This window comes from Megascapheus bottae, chromosome 20 (genome assembly GCF_031878675.1).
Source record: "Megascapheus bottae isolate mThoBot1 chromosome 20, mThoBot2.hap1, whole genome shotgun sequence".
Taxonomy (NCBI): domain Eukaryota; kingdom Metazoa; phylum Chordata; class Mammalia; order Rodentia; family Geomyidae; genus Megascapheus; species Megascapheus bottae.
The window spans coordinates 29,569,735-29,586,102 of NC_143528.1; the positions used below are offsets into that span (position 1 = coordinate 29,569,735).

The following is a 16,368-nucleotide window of genomic DNA, read 5'->3' on the forward strand; positions in this document are numbered from 1 at the left end:
TTGAACTCAGGACTACAAGATTGCTAGGCAGGCTTTCTATTGCTAAAGCCATACCTTGATCCTCCCATGTATTCCTCCCACATAAGTAGGCTTTCAGGCACGTACCACCATACCTGGTTTGTTTGTTGAGGTGAGGTCTCACCACTTGGGCTTGCCTAAAAACTTCTCAATCTCTGTCTCCAAACTTTTAGAATCCAATCCAAATAATAGATAATCTCTCAGATATACCTGTAAGAGTTTCAGATCTCAGATAAGGCCATTTCTTTCTAATTTTTCTTAGGTAAACATGATTGTCTAATCCAAATAACTGAAAACTAAATAATGAATAATAACAAGTACCTCAAATATCATATGAATATATATATATATATTTTTTTTTTTTTTAATTTCATCTTGGGCTGGGTTTGGCCTAGTGGTAGAGTGCTTGCCTACCATGCATGAAGACCTGGGTTCAATTCCTTGGTAGCATATACATTAAAAAAAAGCTGGAAATAGGGCCGGGAGTTTGGCCTAGTGGTTAAAGTGCTTGCCTAGCATGCGCGAAGACCCGGGTTCAATTCCTTGGTACCACATACATACAAAAAAGCTGGAAGTGGTGCTGAGGCTCAAGTGGTAGAGCTCTAGCCTTGAGAAAGTCCAATGACAGTGCTCAGGCCCTGAGCTCAAGCCCAGGACTGGCCAAAAAAAAAAAAAAAAAGCTGGAAATGGTACTGAGGCTCAAGTAGTAGAGTTCTAACCTTGAGAAAGATCAAGGACAGTGCTCAGGACCTGAGCTCAAGCCCAGGACTGGCAAAAAACAAAACAAAACAAAAAAAAAACATTTCACCTAAACTAAATTTCAGTGCACAGCATTAATATATGGAATGTCACAGAATTGTAGAAGGCTAAATGGTAAATTGTATTTTATATGTATCCCATATATGTATATATATATACATATATATATATAACCACATTGAAAAAGAATAGAAAAAATGAAAAGAAGAAACAAGAAAAGACAAAAAGAAAAGTCTTTTAAATAGTTTTCTTTCTTTGTAAGGATCTTAGGGCTTGAGCCTCAGGTCCAGGACAGTGTCTGTAGCTTTTTTTCTCCCTCAAATCTAGCACTCTTATCACAGGACCCACAGCTCCACTTCCTGCCTTTTGGTAAATTGGAGATAAGAGTCTCTCCTAGATTGGCTTTGAACTATGATCCTCAGATCTCAGCCTACTGAGTAGTTAGGATTACAGGTATGAGCTACCTGTCCTGGGGCTTGAACTCAGGGCATGAGCACTGTCCTGGGGCTTTCTCAAGGCTAAAGCTCTACCACTTGAGCCGCAGCACCACTTCCAGCTTTTTTCTATGTATGTGCTACCAAGGAATCAAACCCGGGTTTTCATGCATACTAGGCAAGTACTGTACCAATAGGCTAAACTCCTGGCCCCTAGGCAAATTTTTTTTAAAAAACTCCCATCCTTAAGTCAGGTAATGAGTAAGTTTCTTCTTGGACAACGTCACCCCTTCCTTTGCTTTCTCCTAGTTTCCCTGTCTGGTCTCTGCCCTACAGTTGCAGTTGCATAGTTCATTTTTACATAGTATATTGTATATCGTGACTACATTTGTGTACGCTTCCTCCCTTCCTTCCTTCCTTCCTTCCTTCCTTCCTTCCTTCCTTCCTTTCTTTCTTTCCTTCCTTCCTTCCTTCCTTCCTTCCTTCCTTCCTTCCTTCCTTCTTTCTTTCTTTCTTTCTTTCTTTCTTTCTTTCTTTCTTTCTTTCTTTCTTTCTTTCTTATTGTGGATCATGGGGCTTGAACTTTGGTCTGGGCTCTTCAGCTCAAGAATACTGCCCTACTTCTGGGCCTGGGTGCTGTCCCTGAACTCTTCAGCTCAAGGATACGGTCCTACCCTTAAGCCACAGCCCCACTTCCTGTTTTTTATAGATTAATTGGCGATAAGAGTCTCAGATCCTTTTGTGCTCTGGCTGGCTTTGAACCGCGATTCTCAGACCTCAGCCTCCTGAGTAGCCCTCCCTTCATTTCTGTGCCCAATTTTTGCCCACCTGAAAAGACAACAAAAAAATAAAAAATAACACCAACAGTAACTACAAAACAACAAGAAAAACCCTGGCAAATATAAAGCACCTTTTATATTTAAATTCTCAGTGGTTTATCAAAACTTAAAAATTCCAAGCTTGAAAATGAGAAATTTACTTTTTAAAAATCATAACCACTAATGACAATGGTTTGCTATATTTTTTTTGTATAAATTTAGGCTAATGTATTATTATTACCCAGTGTATCAAAAGATTTCCTTGTCATGAAAGACTTGGGTCTATTTCCTGGATTGTTTTGTGTTCTGTTGAAATAATTAACTATTGAGCCACTAGAGGGCTCTCCATGAACATATTTTTAATATTTTGGGGGTTTTGTTGCTGTTGTTTGGGGTTTATTTATTTATTCTTTGTTTTGGCCTATCCTGGGGCTTGAACTTGGCCTGGAATTTATCCCTGAACTTTGTGCTCTACAAATGGAGTCACAGCTCCATTTCCAGCTTTTTTGATGGTTAATTGGAGATAAGAGTCTCATGGGGTTTCCTCCTCCGGCTGGTTTCAAACCATATTCCTCAGATCTCAGCCTCCTGAGTACTTTGGATTGCAAACGTGAAACACCACACCTAACAGCATGTTTCTTTAGTACAGAGATAATGTTCTGAAAATACTATATGGTCAGAGAAATGGCTTCAATTTTTCACAGCAATTTGAATGTCAGATATGTAAGGCAGTATAGAAAACCAAAAGATGAATATAATCTTTACCTCCAGGTAACTTATCCTACGTATGCAGTTGTCTTGGTATTCATTTACTATCAAACTTGTGTGTGTGTGTGTGTGAGAGAGAGAGAGAGACAGAGAGAGAGAGAGAGTGAGTTGTGGAACTTGAATCATCAAGCTTTTGTATTACTCAAATCAATAATTTTTTTTGTATTGAGACACTGATTTTATATGTAACTCAGAGTGACCTTGAACTGAAAATCCTCCTGCCTCCCCCCCCCCCCCCGAAAGCTTAGGTTGCAGGTGTTCCATTGTGTCCCAAAATAATAATACTTTTTAATTATTTGGTATTGTTAGGCAAAAATCTGGACTGATGCTAGATTGGCTACATAAGAGTTAAATTGTGAAACTTGTCAGAATATATAATGCAGGGATCTGTAATCCAAAATTATTATTCACCAACTCCTAGGGATATGTATTTTCTAAAAAAAAAAATAGCTAATGTTGAAAAGAAGTAGAGGTAAGTCTAACATTATGTGTGCCAGTCTAACAAACTTAAGGCCCTAGTGAAAAACCCCATACTATCAAAGAGAAAGGGAAAAAAAAAAGAACTGGCAATCACTCCTATTCTCCTCTGTCCTCATGGCCCTAACAAATTACTAATATGTTTTCTGTCGCTATACAGATTTACTTATTTTTGGTATTTTAATGAAACATACTTATTTTTTTGTGAATTTTACTCAGCATAGTATTTTCACACTGATCTATGTTGTACCACATCTCAAAATATCTGTTTCCTTTTGTCAAACAATATTATTTTTATGGAAATGCTTTTACAAAGTTTCTGGATAGTACTTCTTACTAGATAAAAGAAAAAATTGAAAATTAAAGCCAGGGCCTCAAGCATGCTACACAAACACTATATCCCACTGGTCTATACCAAAGTCCCTTTAGCCTGTGGTTTATTATCTGTGTATTAAAAAAGCCTGAAAATATTAACTATGTTAATTCTATTGTTGAGGTATTCCTAATACCTCAATAGTGGTGACCCCGGAGCTCTAACACCCTTAAAACTGGTGCTTGACATCTGCTAGTGGTAGCAAAACCATTTTAGTGGGTAAAGAACAGGAAGTCTTGATGATTCTTAGGAATATGTGAATGTGTGTAATTAGCCTATAAAAGAAGAAATGTACATATCTAAACAACTGTAAAGTATTTCTACCATTTCCAAGGAGCAGAAAGATTCAAGATAGAATAATAACATATAATACTACGTGAGATATGGGAATTAGTTCTTTGGTGAAAATGTAGATTGGTACGGCCTTTTAGATGGACAGTTTTTTTCAACATCGAACTTATGTTTTACTTTATAATGCCACTAATTTTTAAAAATTATCCTTCTGAAATATTGGCATATGACAAAAGGATATATGTACAGGAAAAATTCAAAATCAATCATATGTCCTGCTCCAAGAAGACTGACTAAATTATAATACTCATAGAATACTGCCATTGTTAATTTGTTTACCCTAATGCAAACCAGTTCATTTTCCATCTAATAGCAAATTATTACATTTAGGTAAAAATACACCTGATGGCCGGACATAGTGGCTCATGCCTGTAATCCTAGCTACTCGGGAGGCTGAGATCTGAGGATCAAGGTTCAAAGCCAGCCCAGGCACAAAGGGACCTGAGACTCTTATCTTCAATTAACCTCTAGAAAAAGGGAAGTGGGGCTTGGCTCTAGGGTAGGGTCGTAGCCTTGAGCTGAAGAGCTCAGGAACAACACCCAGGTCCAGGGGTAGAGTGGTAGCCTTGAACTGAAGAGCTCAGAGACTGTGTTTAGGCCAGTTCAAACCCCAAGAACCACAAAAAAAATGTACATTATCTTTTATATATATTTAAGTGTATTTAAATGTCTGGATATCAACACTTATTACCTCAAAAGTAGCAAGTGTAGTGGGCTATTCTTATTTTGAGTTTTTTGTAATGAGCATATATTGTATAAGTTTTTAAGGAAAATTGAATTCATTATTAAGCTTCCAAAATATGTTCTAATTCTAGAGAACCTAAAATTAATATCCATTTCTGAGTACAAACATATTTAGGTGATGACTGAACAAACCTTTTTCATAATTTTCTGTTTCTCTTTGTTTGCAGATAATATATCAAAAGCTACAATATCTTTATTTTTAAGATAATATTTCTTGAAAGAATTATTACAGTATTAGCATGCCTCCTTTCTTATTTTAAATTTCCATAAATTTGGAATTTTCAAATGAACATTTTAAAATCTTTCTCTAATTTATAGTTTTACTTTTTGTCCAGGCCCATCAAATTCCAGTGAAGAAAATGAATCCTAGAGAAGAAAGGAGGAAAATGTTTGAGGTACAAAGATACCTATCCGCTTATTTTAAAGCTTTACAAACATCATTAGGAAAAAAAATCTTATATGAAGCCTCCAAACCTTTCCTCCTTATTTCTTTCAAACAAATACTTATGATTTCTTCTTTAATTTTTAAGCTCCCTGTGCATACTCTGCCAATGGTATACTTCCTTTCCTGATAAAAATACAAAAAGCAGAAATCATTATTGATAAAAATGTTCTGTTTTGTTTAAGGAACCAACAAGCAAAAGAAGGTTGGAATTTATTGACAAAGAGAAGAAACAGAAGGATCAGGTAGCTTTTTACACTTCTCTTTCTTCCTCTACCCCACTATAGTTTATAAGCATTCTGAGTTCTAAGAAATATGTCTTTAAAATTATTGCAGATTAGTTTTATGAAGGCAGAACAGATGAAAAGGCAAGAAAAGGAAAGGGTAAGAGAACAATCCATTTTTTCCACGGCACTCTCTTCCCTCTCCCCATACACATATGTTAAAAAAATAAAGTGCCATTGTTTTGCTAAGTGTGTTTATGTATTTTATACTAAGTAGTTGAAATGGTGTTTTGTTTGTTTGTTTTCTTAAAAGTTGGAGAGAATAAATAGGGCCAGGGAACAAGGATGGAGAAATGTATTAAGTGCTGGTGGAGGTGGTGAAGTAAAGGTAGGCATTTGATAACCAATATAGTGATGTTCTTTCTCTCCAGTTTCATCTTGCTCTTTATATAATACTGGCTTTGTGTGTGTGTGTGTGTGTGTGTGTGTGTGTGTGTGTGTGTGTGTGCAGTTAATTTTTTATCTAGAATTCTTCATTTATTGTGATTTCTTGGTTTTCTTGCATGTATTTGATATGTAACATATTATTAATACTACTATGTGAACTGTTACAATTACTTTAAAAGCACTCAATGAAGACTGTGATAGTCACTCCTTTCAGAGAAATCTCCAATACAGCTTTTCATGCAGCCTTAAAATTTAAGTTCTCAGGTGGATACTGTGGCTCATGGCTGTAATCCTAGTTACTAAGGAGGCTGAGATCTAAGGATTGTGGTTCAAATCCAGACCATGCAGGAAGGTCCAGAAGACCTTCTATACAATGGAATTCCTTGCTGCTGTCAAAAAGAATGACGTTGCCCCATTTGTAAGGAAATGGAAAGACTTAGAAAAAATCATATTAAGTGAAGTAAGCCAGACTCAAAGGAACATAGGCCCAATAGTCTCCCTCATTTGTCATAATCAATAAAAACCTTGGGCTCTCCTTGCAGAGATTTACAATAGAACAAAATCTAGAGACATTAGGCCAAATAGTATGAAGCTAAATGAATGGACCTCCAGGATAAGGAAACAAAAGCCATATAATGAATGATTGTTGTCCTTAATGTACTATGTTATCGCTCATCTCTTTTGCCATCCCTTGGTTATCTCATATTATTAAAATATTTCACCTTGTTATCTGATATATTTTATATGTGCTTAATTGGTTATTTGAAATTGGATAGGGAAGGGGGAAATCAAGATGAGGGGGGGGGAGGGTGGGAGGGAAATGGGGACCATGTCATGAGAAAGGGTATCAATGTTTGTGAAGTAATACACCTTCTATCTGGTGAATATAATATAACCCTTCTATCAATTACACTAAAAAAAATCATAAGCAAAGTATGTTAAAATTCAGTAATTGTATATTAAATTCCAACATGAAATCACAGTTTTTGCAAGAAAAATCACTTATCAATGAGTAAATATAGTTCTATAATAAGCCAAAAGATCCTTGAAAAATTAAAGAAAAAAAAAACTTGTACAGCTTTGAGCACAAAAGCTCAGGGACTACTCCCCAGCCCTGAGTTCAAGACCCAGTCTCACACACACAATCACACACACATACACACACACAATTCTCATAAGATTCTTTTATTCTGACTCCTGTCAGTTTCTTCAACTAGATCACCATACATTTCTTACCACACATTTTATGCTCTGCTTATGCTGTGATTAAAGATCTTGCTTGTAGTTTCCTCCCTGAATGTAGCTTCTCTGTTTTTGCACTTGTGTTTATTTCATAGCACCCCTCCCGTTTTCTGTACTCTCATACTATCTCCATTCATCTACCTAAATAAATAAAGGCTAGCCATTTACCTGGATTCATTTAGGCATATCCAGACTATAACCTTGCGCAAGTTTATTGACTTTTTCAATCCTAAACATCATAATTAATACATTTGTCTTTGAGGGACTTTTACCCCAGAGAACAGTTTGGCTATCAAGAGCTCAGATGGTAATTTCTTTTACCTCTCTTTGTTTTGAGCCTTGCATTCTTTTGCTCTTTTGTCATCATATATTTATTTATATATACCAAGTTCTGGGTATCTCCAGGTTTTGCATTTCTGGGGAACACACTTTGCATTTTCTCCCCTTGAGAACCAGTACAAATACAGTGATGTAGTAACTCCTTGATTAGATTATGTTATGGGCAACTGCAGACATCCCTTCCTCAGGCACTCCCGTGATTACATTAATATATAAGACTTCCCAATAGCAGATAGGAAAGGGAAACAAATCCAGAGAGCTAGTTCTGCTCAATGGGAAAACAGTAAATGTTGCTGTGGAAAGAAAAGTGTGGGAGACCTCTGAATGTTCATAATTGGTTACTGACCAATAACTAAGAAGAAAATGACTGTGCATACAACTGCTAAGAAATGGCCGGGAGTTTGGCCTAGTGGTAGAGTGCTTGCCTAGCATGCACGAAGACCCAGGTTCAATTCCTTGGTACCACATACACAGAAAAAAGCTGGAAGTGGTGCTGTGGCTCACGTGGTAGAGCACTAGCCTTGAGAAAAGTCCAAGGACAGTGTTCAGACCCTGAGTTCAAGCCCCATGACTGGCAAAAAAAAAAACTGCTAAGAAATTTTACCAAGATCCAGTGAGCTTGGGAGAGATACTGAACCTCAAATGGGAGTTCTGGCAGACAGCTTTGATTTCTGTCTGTTGAGATCCCAATCCAGAAAACCAGCTGAATACACCTGAAAGGAAAACTGGGTGATGATAACTGGATAGTGTTTTAAGCTATTTAGTTGGTGATGATTTGTTACACAGCAATAAAAATAAATACACTGTTATTTTTGTGTGTTATCTTAATTTCTAGTATAGAATCAGTTGTTAACATACCCTTACACTGTAAATTTACCCAACCTATGCATATTAGTTTGGGTATTTTAGTATACAGCAGATACTTATCTAGTTGAACTAGTTAACTCTTCTTGTTTCTGTAACTCAAAGTTGTGATTTGAGTAAAAGATGATTTATTTTCTTTTACCAAGTTATATAAATATGTCCTGAATTTAATTTGTTTTTCAGTCTCTTGAGGTACAGTTTTTCATACCATGTATCAATAATTTATTCTTATCAGTCATAGGGCTTGAACCCAGAGCCTGGGCACTAACTCTGAACACTTTTTGCTGAAGACTAGTTCTACCACTTTGACCACAGCTCTACTTCTAGTTTTCTGGTAGTTAATTGGAAATTGGAGTCTCATAGAATTTCCTGCTGGGCTGGCTTTGAATTGGGATCCTTAGATCTCAGCCTGCTAGAAACTAGGATTACAGGTATGAACCACTAGCACCCAGCTTCAAATAGGCATTTTTTAATATATTTTTTATTGTAATTAATAGAAGGGTTACATGATATTTGCCAGATAAATGGTGCCTTAATTCCCACACATTGATACCCTTTCACATGTCATGGTCCCCATTTCCCTTCCCCCCTCCCCCACCCCTCATCTTGTTTTCCCCCGTTCCCTATCCAATTTCAGTTAACCAAATACAATTATATCCGATATATCAGATAACAAAGTGAGATAGTGTAACAATATGAGATAACCAAGGGACAGTAGAAGTGATGAGAGATAACATAGTACCTTAAGAACAACAATGATTAATTATATGGCTTATGTTTACATCATATTTTAAATGACAAGTTTAACAAACAATTGTTCAAGGAGGAAATCTCTACATTCTCTGGGACTTAGTCTTTAGAACTTAATCAAAATTAGGCTAACGGTTTGTATGTCATAGAAACATATCAGTTTATGAAATAAAACATTATGATTATAGAGTCATAGGTTTTTTTGTCTATATAATTATGTTTATATTTCCATTACCATGTCCATTGCTTTGGTTATGCAGTTATTGAGTCCTCGCTCTTGTACACTTTGGATTTAATAACCGCATATTAAGGATACCATGCGCCTTTTGTTCCTTAGGTCTTGACTTGTCTCACTCAGCATGATTCGCTCTAGATTCATCCACTTCCCTGCGAATGCCATTATTTTATCTTGTCTGTTGGCTATGTAGAATTCCATTGTGTATATATACCACATTTTCTGTATCCATTCATCTGCAGTAGGGCATCTGGGTTGTTTCCATCACCTGGCTATTGTGAATAGTACAGAGATGAACATAGCTGAGCAGGTGTCTTTATAATATCCTGGGTCATGCTGTTCAGGATAGATGCCCAGAAGTGGTATGGCGGGATCAGAGGGAAGGTCCATTTTCAGTTCTTTAAGGAACCTCCACACTGCTTTCCAGAGTGGCTGAACTAGTTTACAATCCCACCAGCAGTGCAGTAGGGTTCCTTTTTCTCCACAACCCCACCAGCAACTGTCATTGTCTGAGTTCAAAATCTTGGCCATTCTTGTTGGGGTAAGGTGGTATCTTAGGGTTGTTTTTATTTGCATTTCCTTTATGACCATAGATGATAAACATTTTCTCATATGTTTTTCTGCCATTTTAATCTCTTCTTCTGATAGGTCTCTCTTTAGTTCCCTTGCCCATTTAGTGAATGGTTTATTGGGTTTTCGGGGGATTAGTTTCTTGAGTTCTCTGTAGATAGTGGATATTAAGCATTTGTCAGATGTATTGTTGGTGAATATCTTTTCCCAGTTGGTTGGCTGTCTCTCTACTTTTGCAACTGTGTTTTTATCTGTACAGAAACTTTTTATTTTCAGGTAGTCCCATTTATCGAGTCTCTCTCCGATCTGTTGTGACCCTGGGATTCTGTTCAGGAATCTGTTGCCTGTGCCTATGAGTTCCAGTGTCTCTCCTACATTATCATGTAGCAATTTCACGGTTTCCGGTCTGACGTTGAGGTCTTTGATCTACTTTGAGTTAATGCGTGTGCATGGTGAAAGGCTAGGGTCAATTTTTAGTTTTCTGCATGTGGCTGCCCAGTTTTGCCAGCACCAATAATTGAATAGACTGTGTTTGTTCCATTGTATATCTTTGGCTCCTTTGTCAAATACAAGTTGCCTATAGGTATATGGTTCTATTTCTGGGTCTTCTATTCTGTTCTACTGGTCTTCTGGTCTGTTTTTGTGCCAGTACCAAGCAGTTTTTGTTACTATGGCTCTATAGTAGAGTTTGAAGTCTGGTATTGTAATACCATCAGCATTGCTCTTTTTGCCTAGAATTGTTTTGGCTATTCTAGGTCTTTTCTTGTTCCATATGAATCTTTGGATTATATCTTCAATTTCCATAAAGAATGTCTTTGGGATTTTGATGGGGGTTGCATTGAATTTGTATATCAGTTTTGGCAGTATAGCCATTTTCACTATGTTGATTCTCCCTAGCCATGAGCATGGGATGTCTTTCCATTTCCTAGTGTCCTCTTTAATTTCTTTCATTAGGCTTTTATAATTTTCATTGAATAATTCCTTTACTTCTTTGGTTAAGTATATTCCTAAGTATTTTATTCTTTTGGGGGCTATTGGAAATGGGATCATTTTCTTGATTTGGCCTTCTGTTTGTGTATTGTTGGTGTACCAGAAGGCTACTGACTTCTGAAGGTTGATTTTGTATCCTGCCACTTTGCTAAAGTGGTTTATTCTAGTAGTTTGGGAGTGGAGTTTGTTGGGTCACTCAAGTAGAGGTCATGTCGTCTGCGAATAAGCATAGTTTAATTTCTTCTTTCCCTATGTGGATCCCTTTGATGTCCTTTTCTTGTCTTATTGCTCTGGCTAAGGGTTCCAGCACTATATTGAAGAGAAGTGGAGAGAGTGGGCATCCCTGTCTAGTTCCTGATTTTAAGGTGAATGGTTCCAGTCTTTCACCATTTAGTATAATACTGGCTGTAGGTTTTTCATATATGGCTTTCACTATTTTGAGGAATGTACCTCTTATTCCTATTTTTTCTAGTGCTTTCAACATGAATGGATGTTGTATTTTGTCAAATGCCTTCTCCACGTCCAGAGAAATGATCATATGATTCTTATCTTTAGCTCTATTGATATGATGTATTACATTGATTGATTTGCGAATGTTTTTTTATTTTCCTGTATTTTTTATTGTATTTAATAAAAGGGTAACATGATATTTGCGATAGAAGGTGCATTAATTCTCATACATTGATACCATTCCACAGCCTTGCATTTGTGGATGAAGCCCACTTGATCATAGTCAAATAGGCATTTTTCCAGACAGAATTTGGTTAATTCTAAAATTAGTTTATCTTCTGTCTTACCCTTCAGAAAAGGGAAAACCAAAGGCCAGCATTTGGTGCAAGTCCATTGTTAGTTTTGAGGTTTTGTGTTTTTTTCCTTTCTCCTTTCCATATATCTTTAGTGTAACAAAGTGATCATTAATCCTAGAAGTCCAGTTTTATAAATCTTGTATTGTAACTGGTACAGTTGTTCAATATACTGTGTATTTGATTGATTTTTATTTTACACTTCTATAATGTTTTTACTGAGTATTAATAAATTTATGAGTTAAAGAAAATTCTGATTCTGTATGTACTCGTCAGTTTGAGATGTTTTATCTTGTTAGACTGATTTCTGCCTACTCGGTAGAGCCTAGAAGCTCAGTATAAGGTGAATCAAGTTGATGAAATGTCTAAAATAAAGGAAAAATGAGAATTGAACATTAAAGGAGGTATTTGAGAATTAATATATTTCTGCAAGGGCAGGCTTTCTTTTACAATATAAATAGCTGGGCCTGGGCACTGTCCTTGAGCTTTCTCAAGCCTAGCACTATACCCTTGAGCCACAAGACCACTTTGGCTTTTCCTGTGTATATGGTACCAAGGAATCGATCCCAGGGCTTTGTGCATGCCAGCTAGGCAAGCACTCTACCACTAGGCCACACTACCAGCCCAATGTTTGAAAATTCTAAGACCTTTAGCTTGTCTTTTAAAAACATTTCTTATGAATGTACTTTTGGAAAAATTAGGTTTCACAAATACAGTTTGTAATCATCTGCCTTTAAAACATGTTGGAAGTAATACTGTTTGAAGATATAATATTCATCAAAATAGTTTGTTCAAACACAAGTACACAAGTATGATTCCATTTTCTTTTTCTTTTCTTTTTTTTTTGTGGGCTTGAAATTGGCCTGGGCTCTTCACCTTAAGGCTACCCACCCTACCCCTGGACCTGGGCACTGTCCCTGAGTTCTTCAGCTAAAGGCTACCACCCTATCCTGGAGCCAAGCCCCACTTCCCATTTTCTAGAGGGTAATTGGAGGTAAGAGTCTCAGGTCCTTTTGTGCTTGGACTGGCTTTGAACCTTGGTCCTCAGATCTCAGCCTCCTGAGTAGCTGAGTAGATGTGATCCACTGCACCTAGCTTGATTTCATTTTTCTGAAATTACGGAAAACTCAGATTCAGTTCCTAATGTGTATAAGGATAGTATAATTCTTCAGTACAAGTATCACCAAGATGTTAATTTACTTTTTCTAATTAAAACTTTAGAACAATAGAAGAGAATATGTTCCTTAAGTAGTAGAGTACCAACTTTGAGCAAAAATCTAAGTGAGAGAGTAAGGTCCTGAGTTCAAAACCCGATAACACTAAGCTAACCTTAGAGTGGACAGTTCATAGAAGCAACAATTACCTTTTATTGGAATTCTGATTCTGATGCTTAACATAAAAATGTATATTTTGAAGATGTATAGGAAGACCTCCTTGACAGTTTCCTACTTATCTATTTATCTTTTCTTTTTCTGGAAATTTATATTTTATTATTTGAGTGCCCTAATTATATTGATCTTGAACTGATGTTTCAAAAAGATGCTTTCTCATTCAATGATTTGATGTTACAACAAATCTCTTGTTGAGTTACACTGAAGTGTCTTATCTTTGATTCTAATAGTGCTTTTATACAGGCCTACCATTCAACTTTAATCATATTTGTCTTATTTCTATTGACTTATGCATTTGAGATTATTGATATCTTCTAGTCAATGCAATTCTTTCATCTTAACTTTTATAGCTGCCTATTCTTTGTATTTACTTTTAACTCTTTTTTTCTAACTCATCTTTTTACTGTGATTGAGTCTGTATGTTTTTACTTTTATTATTCTCTTGGAGAATGTACAAATCTATTTGGCAATTCATTTTTCTGCTTGTTCTCTATTATTTCTACTTCTGCATAATATTGACCTTTTTCCCCCCAATGTTGTGCCTATGCTTACTACATACTATTTTGATGTAGTTCCTATTACTTATTCATTTGACTACAACATTGAAATGCTTTTCAACTTTTTATGCTTTCTTTCCCAACTTATTTAAAACCTGATAGATGATACTTTATCTCTTTTATCTGTAACCTGTTCATGAAATATGTTTCAGTAATGTTTAACCTTCATATGTACTTTGTGAACAGATTTATTAGAAGCTATGTGCAAATGTCTTTGTTAAATATAAATTTTGGGCTAGGAGTTGGGCCTAGTGGTACAATGCTTGCCTAGCATGCACAAAGACCCAGGTTCAATGCCTCGGTATCACATACATAGGGAAAAGCCAGAAGTGGTTCTGTGGCTCAACTGGTAGAGCTCTAGCTTTGAGAAAACCCAAAGACAGTACTCAGGCCCTGAGCCCAAGCCCAGAACTGGCAAAAAAAATAATACATACATATGTATGTATTTTAAAAGGTATATGTATATATATATATGTATAAATTTTATGTAAGCAGGCTCTGCTTTATTTCTAAATCATACATATTCAGGCTTCATGGAGCTACATGAAAAATATATTATAAACTTATTTTAAAATTTATTAAGAACAGATTTTACATATTTACATGAATTTGGTGACATTTTAATGTTTTTTATTTGTCACATTAAATTATGCTTTATTATTAATAGTAAGGATACTAATTTTTACTGTTAATAAAAGAAAATGCTTTGGGTCATGTTTATTAATATGCTCAAGTTAATATTAATATGCTCAAATTAAGTAATTACTTTTTTTTTTGTCAGGCCTGGGCTTTGAACTCAGGGTCTGCGCATTATCCTTAAGCCTCTTTTGCCCAAGGCTAGCACTCTACCACTTGAGCCATGTCCAGATTTTTCTGTTTATGTGGTACTTAGAAACCAAACCCAGAGCTTTATACATGTTAGGCAAGCACTCTATCACTAAGCCAAATTCCCAGCCCAATTAATTATATTTTTTAAGCTTAAGCATTGAAATTTACTTTTTTTTTGAGGCCTAATTGTCCTTGTAAGATAAACATGTGAGCTCTCTGTTTAATCCCTAGGCACCCTTTTTTGTCAGTGGAGGAGCTGTAACTCCATCTTGTTCTTCTCGAGGACAAAATGAACATTACCATGCTATTTTTGATCAAATGCAGCAACAAAGAGCAGGAGATAATGAAGCAAAATGGAAAGGAGAGATACATGGTCAAGGGCTTCCAGAAAGGTATGACTATGTTCTGCAGAAGTGGATTATGCTCTGCTTCAGAGAAAGTAATGAAAGTCACTGTACATATTTATCTACAGAGGAATTCTACCTGGAGTTCGTCCAGGATTTCCTAATGGGGCTGCAGGTCATCACCATTTCCCTGATGCTGATGATATTAGAAAAACTTTGAAAAGATTGAAGGCCGTGTCTAAACAAGCCAGTGCAAACAGGTTGGACTGTGACAATCCATGAATTCATCCTTGTGTGTAGTTGTGTCTTTTGTCACATATAGCTTAGTACTACACCTGTGGCTGTTTTCTTCATTGTTTACATAGAAAATGTTTTGCTTTATGGATGCAGTAATTTTCTTGGGTGCAAACTTGGCCCTTGATTACATCATGACAGCTCTTCAGTACAGTCTGGCATTTTATGCCTATTTATATATTTAGACTGGACATACTATATAAAGGAACCTGTGAGAACTTTCTGCTAACATATGGTGGTAAGAGTTTCATCCACTTGCCTTAAAGAAATCAGAACATAAATTTAAATGAAATCAAACTTTTCATAAAACTGCAAGGCATATATTTTGTCTTTCTTCATCTCTTAGAAGCCCACTTTATCTTTATTATCTTAGAATATCTTATATTCACATTCATCTCTATCCCTCGTGATGATCCTTTTTATTTGGTTTTTCCATTGAATTAATTTAAGAAAGATAATTGGCAATAGCTGTGATTTCCATAGCTTTTTAAAGTATGCATATATTGTCTTAGATTTTCTCATTTCTTCTGTAATATATTGGTGAATCATAGGAAAGCAGGTAATGCTTTATGAAATTTTAGTTTTATCTTTTGTTGCAATTTCAGAGTGTTATAAAGTTCTTTATGATTTCTTCTTCCCATTATAAAAAGTGACTAATATGTACTTCAGTTCTTGAGTACATTAAAAAAATCAGTGTACTTCAATATAATTAGTAATTGAGGTAAGTATATAACATGAGTGTACATTATGAATTCATTGTAAGTTATATACAAAAGCCTGAACTATGAAACTAATTATAGATTATTCCTGTTTTTGAGAAAGGAAAGCTGCAGGCTCACATACATGTATATTTTTGGTGAATGATGAAGCAAATGTGTGTCCGTGTATGTTTGTGGTCTTAGGGATCAAACCCAGTGCCTCATCTGTGTTGTCCTCTTGTATTAATCTTTCTAATTTATGTATATTTTAAAATGGTGACTTTTATTTTAGAACAAGTATAAATTTGTAGCAAAATTAGGTGGGAAATCATTTCTGTATATCCCATCTCTACACATTGGCAACCTTCCTATCAACATCCCTATTGCAGTTATATCATTTGTTATAATTGTTAAACTTACATTGACCCATTAGTGCCCAAACCACACAGTTTACCTTAGGGTCCCTCTTGATATTAAGGGGTCTTCTATGAGTGTTGACAAATGTATACATATCCCATTGTATGCTAGCAAATACTGTCCTTATTTTCACTATTCTCTTCTCTACCTGTTTTTCCTGAGTTAAAATTTCAGCAAATTGAAATTTATTA

The 16,368-nt window shown here is 35.8% G+C and overlaps 1 protein-coding gene across 1 annotated transcript in view; it reads left to right on the forward strand.

The window, feature by feature from the left end:
- The window catches only part of Nek1 (NIMA related kinase 1), a 95,862-nt gene that overhangs the window by 24,757 nt on the left and 54,737 nt on the right, over positions 1–16,368 (forward strand). The window contains exons 13-18 of the mRNA XM_090354206.1: positions 5,078–5,137; positions 5,370–5,429; positions 5,521–5,568; positions 5,722–5,796; positions 14,656–14,816; positions 14,897–15,028. Coding sequence (XP_090210332.1) covers positions 5,078–5,137; positions 5,370–5,429; positions 5,521–5,568; positions 5,722–5,796; positions 14,656–14,816; positions 14,897–15,028 — 536 coding nt within the window. The remainder of the gene's footprint in view (positions 1–5,077; positions 5,138–5,369; positions 5,430–5,520; positions 5,569–5,721; positions 5,797–14,655; positions 14,817–14,896; positions 15,029–16,368) is intronic.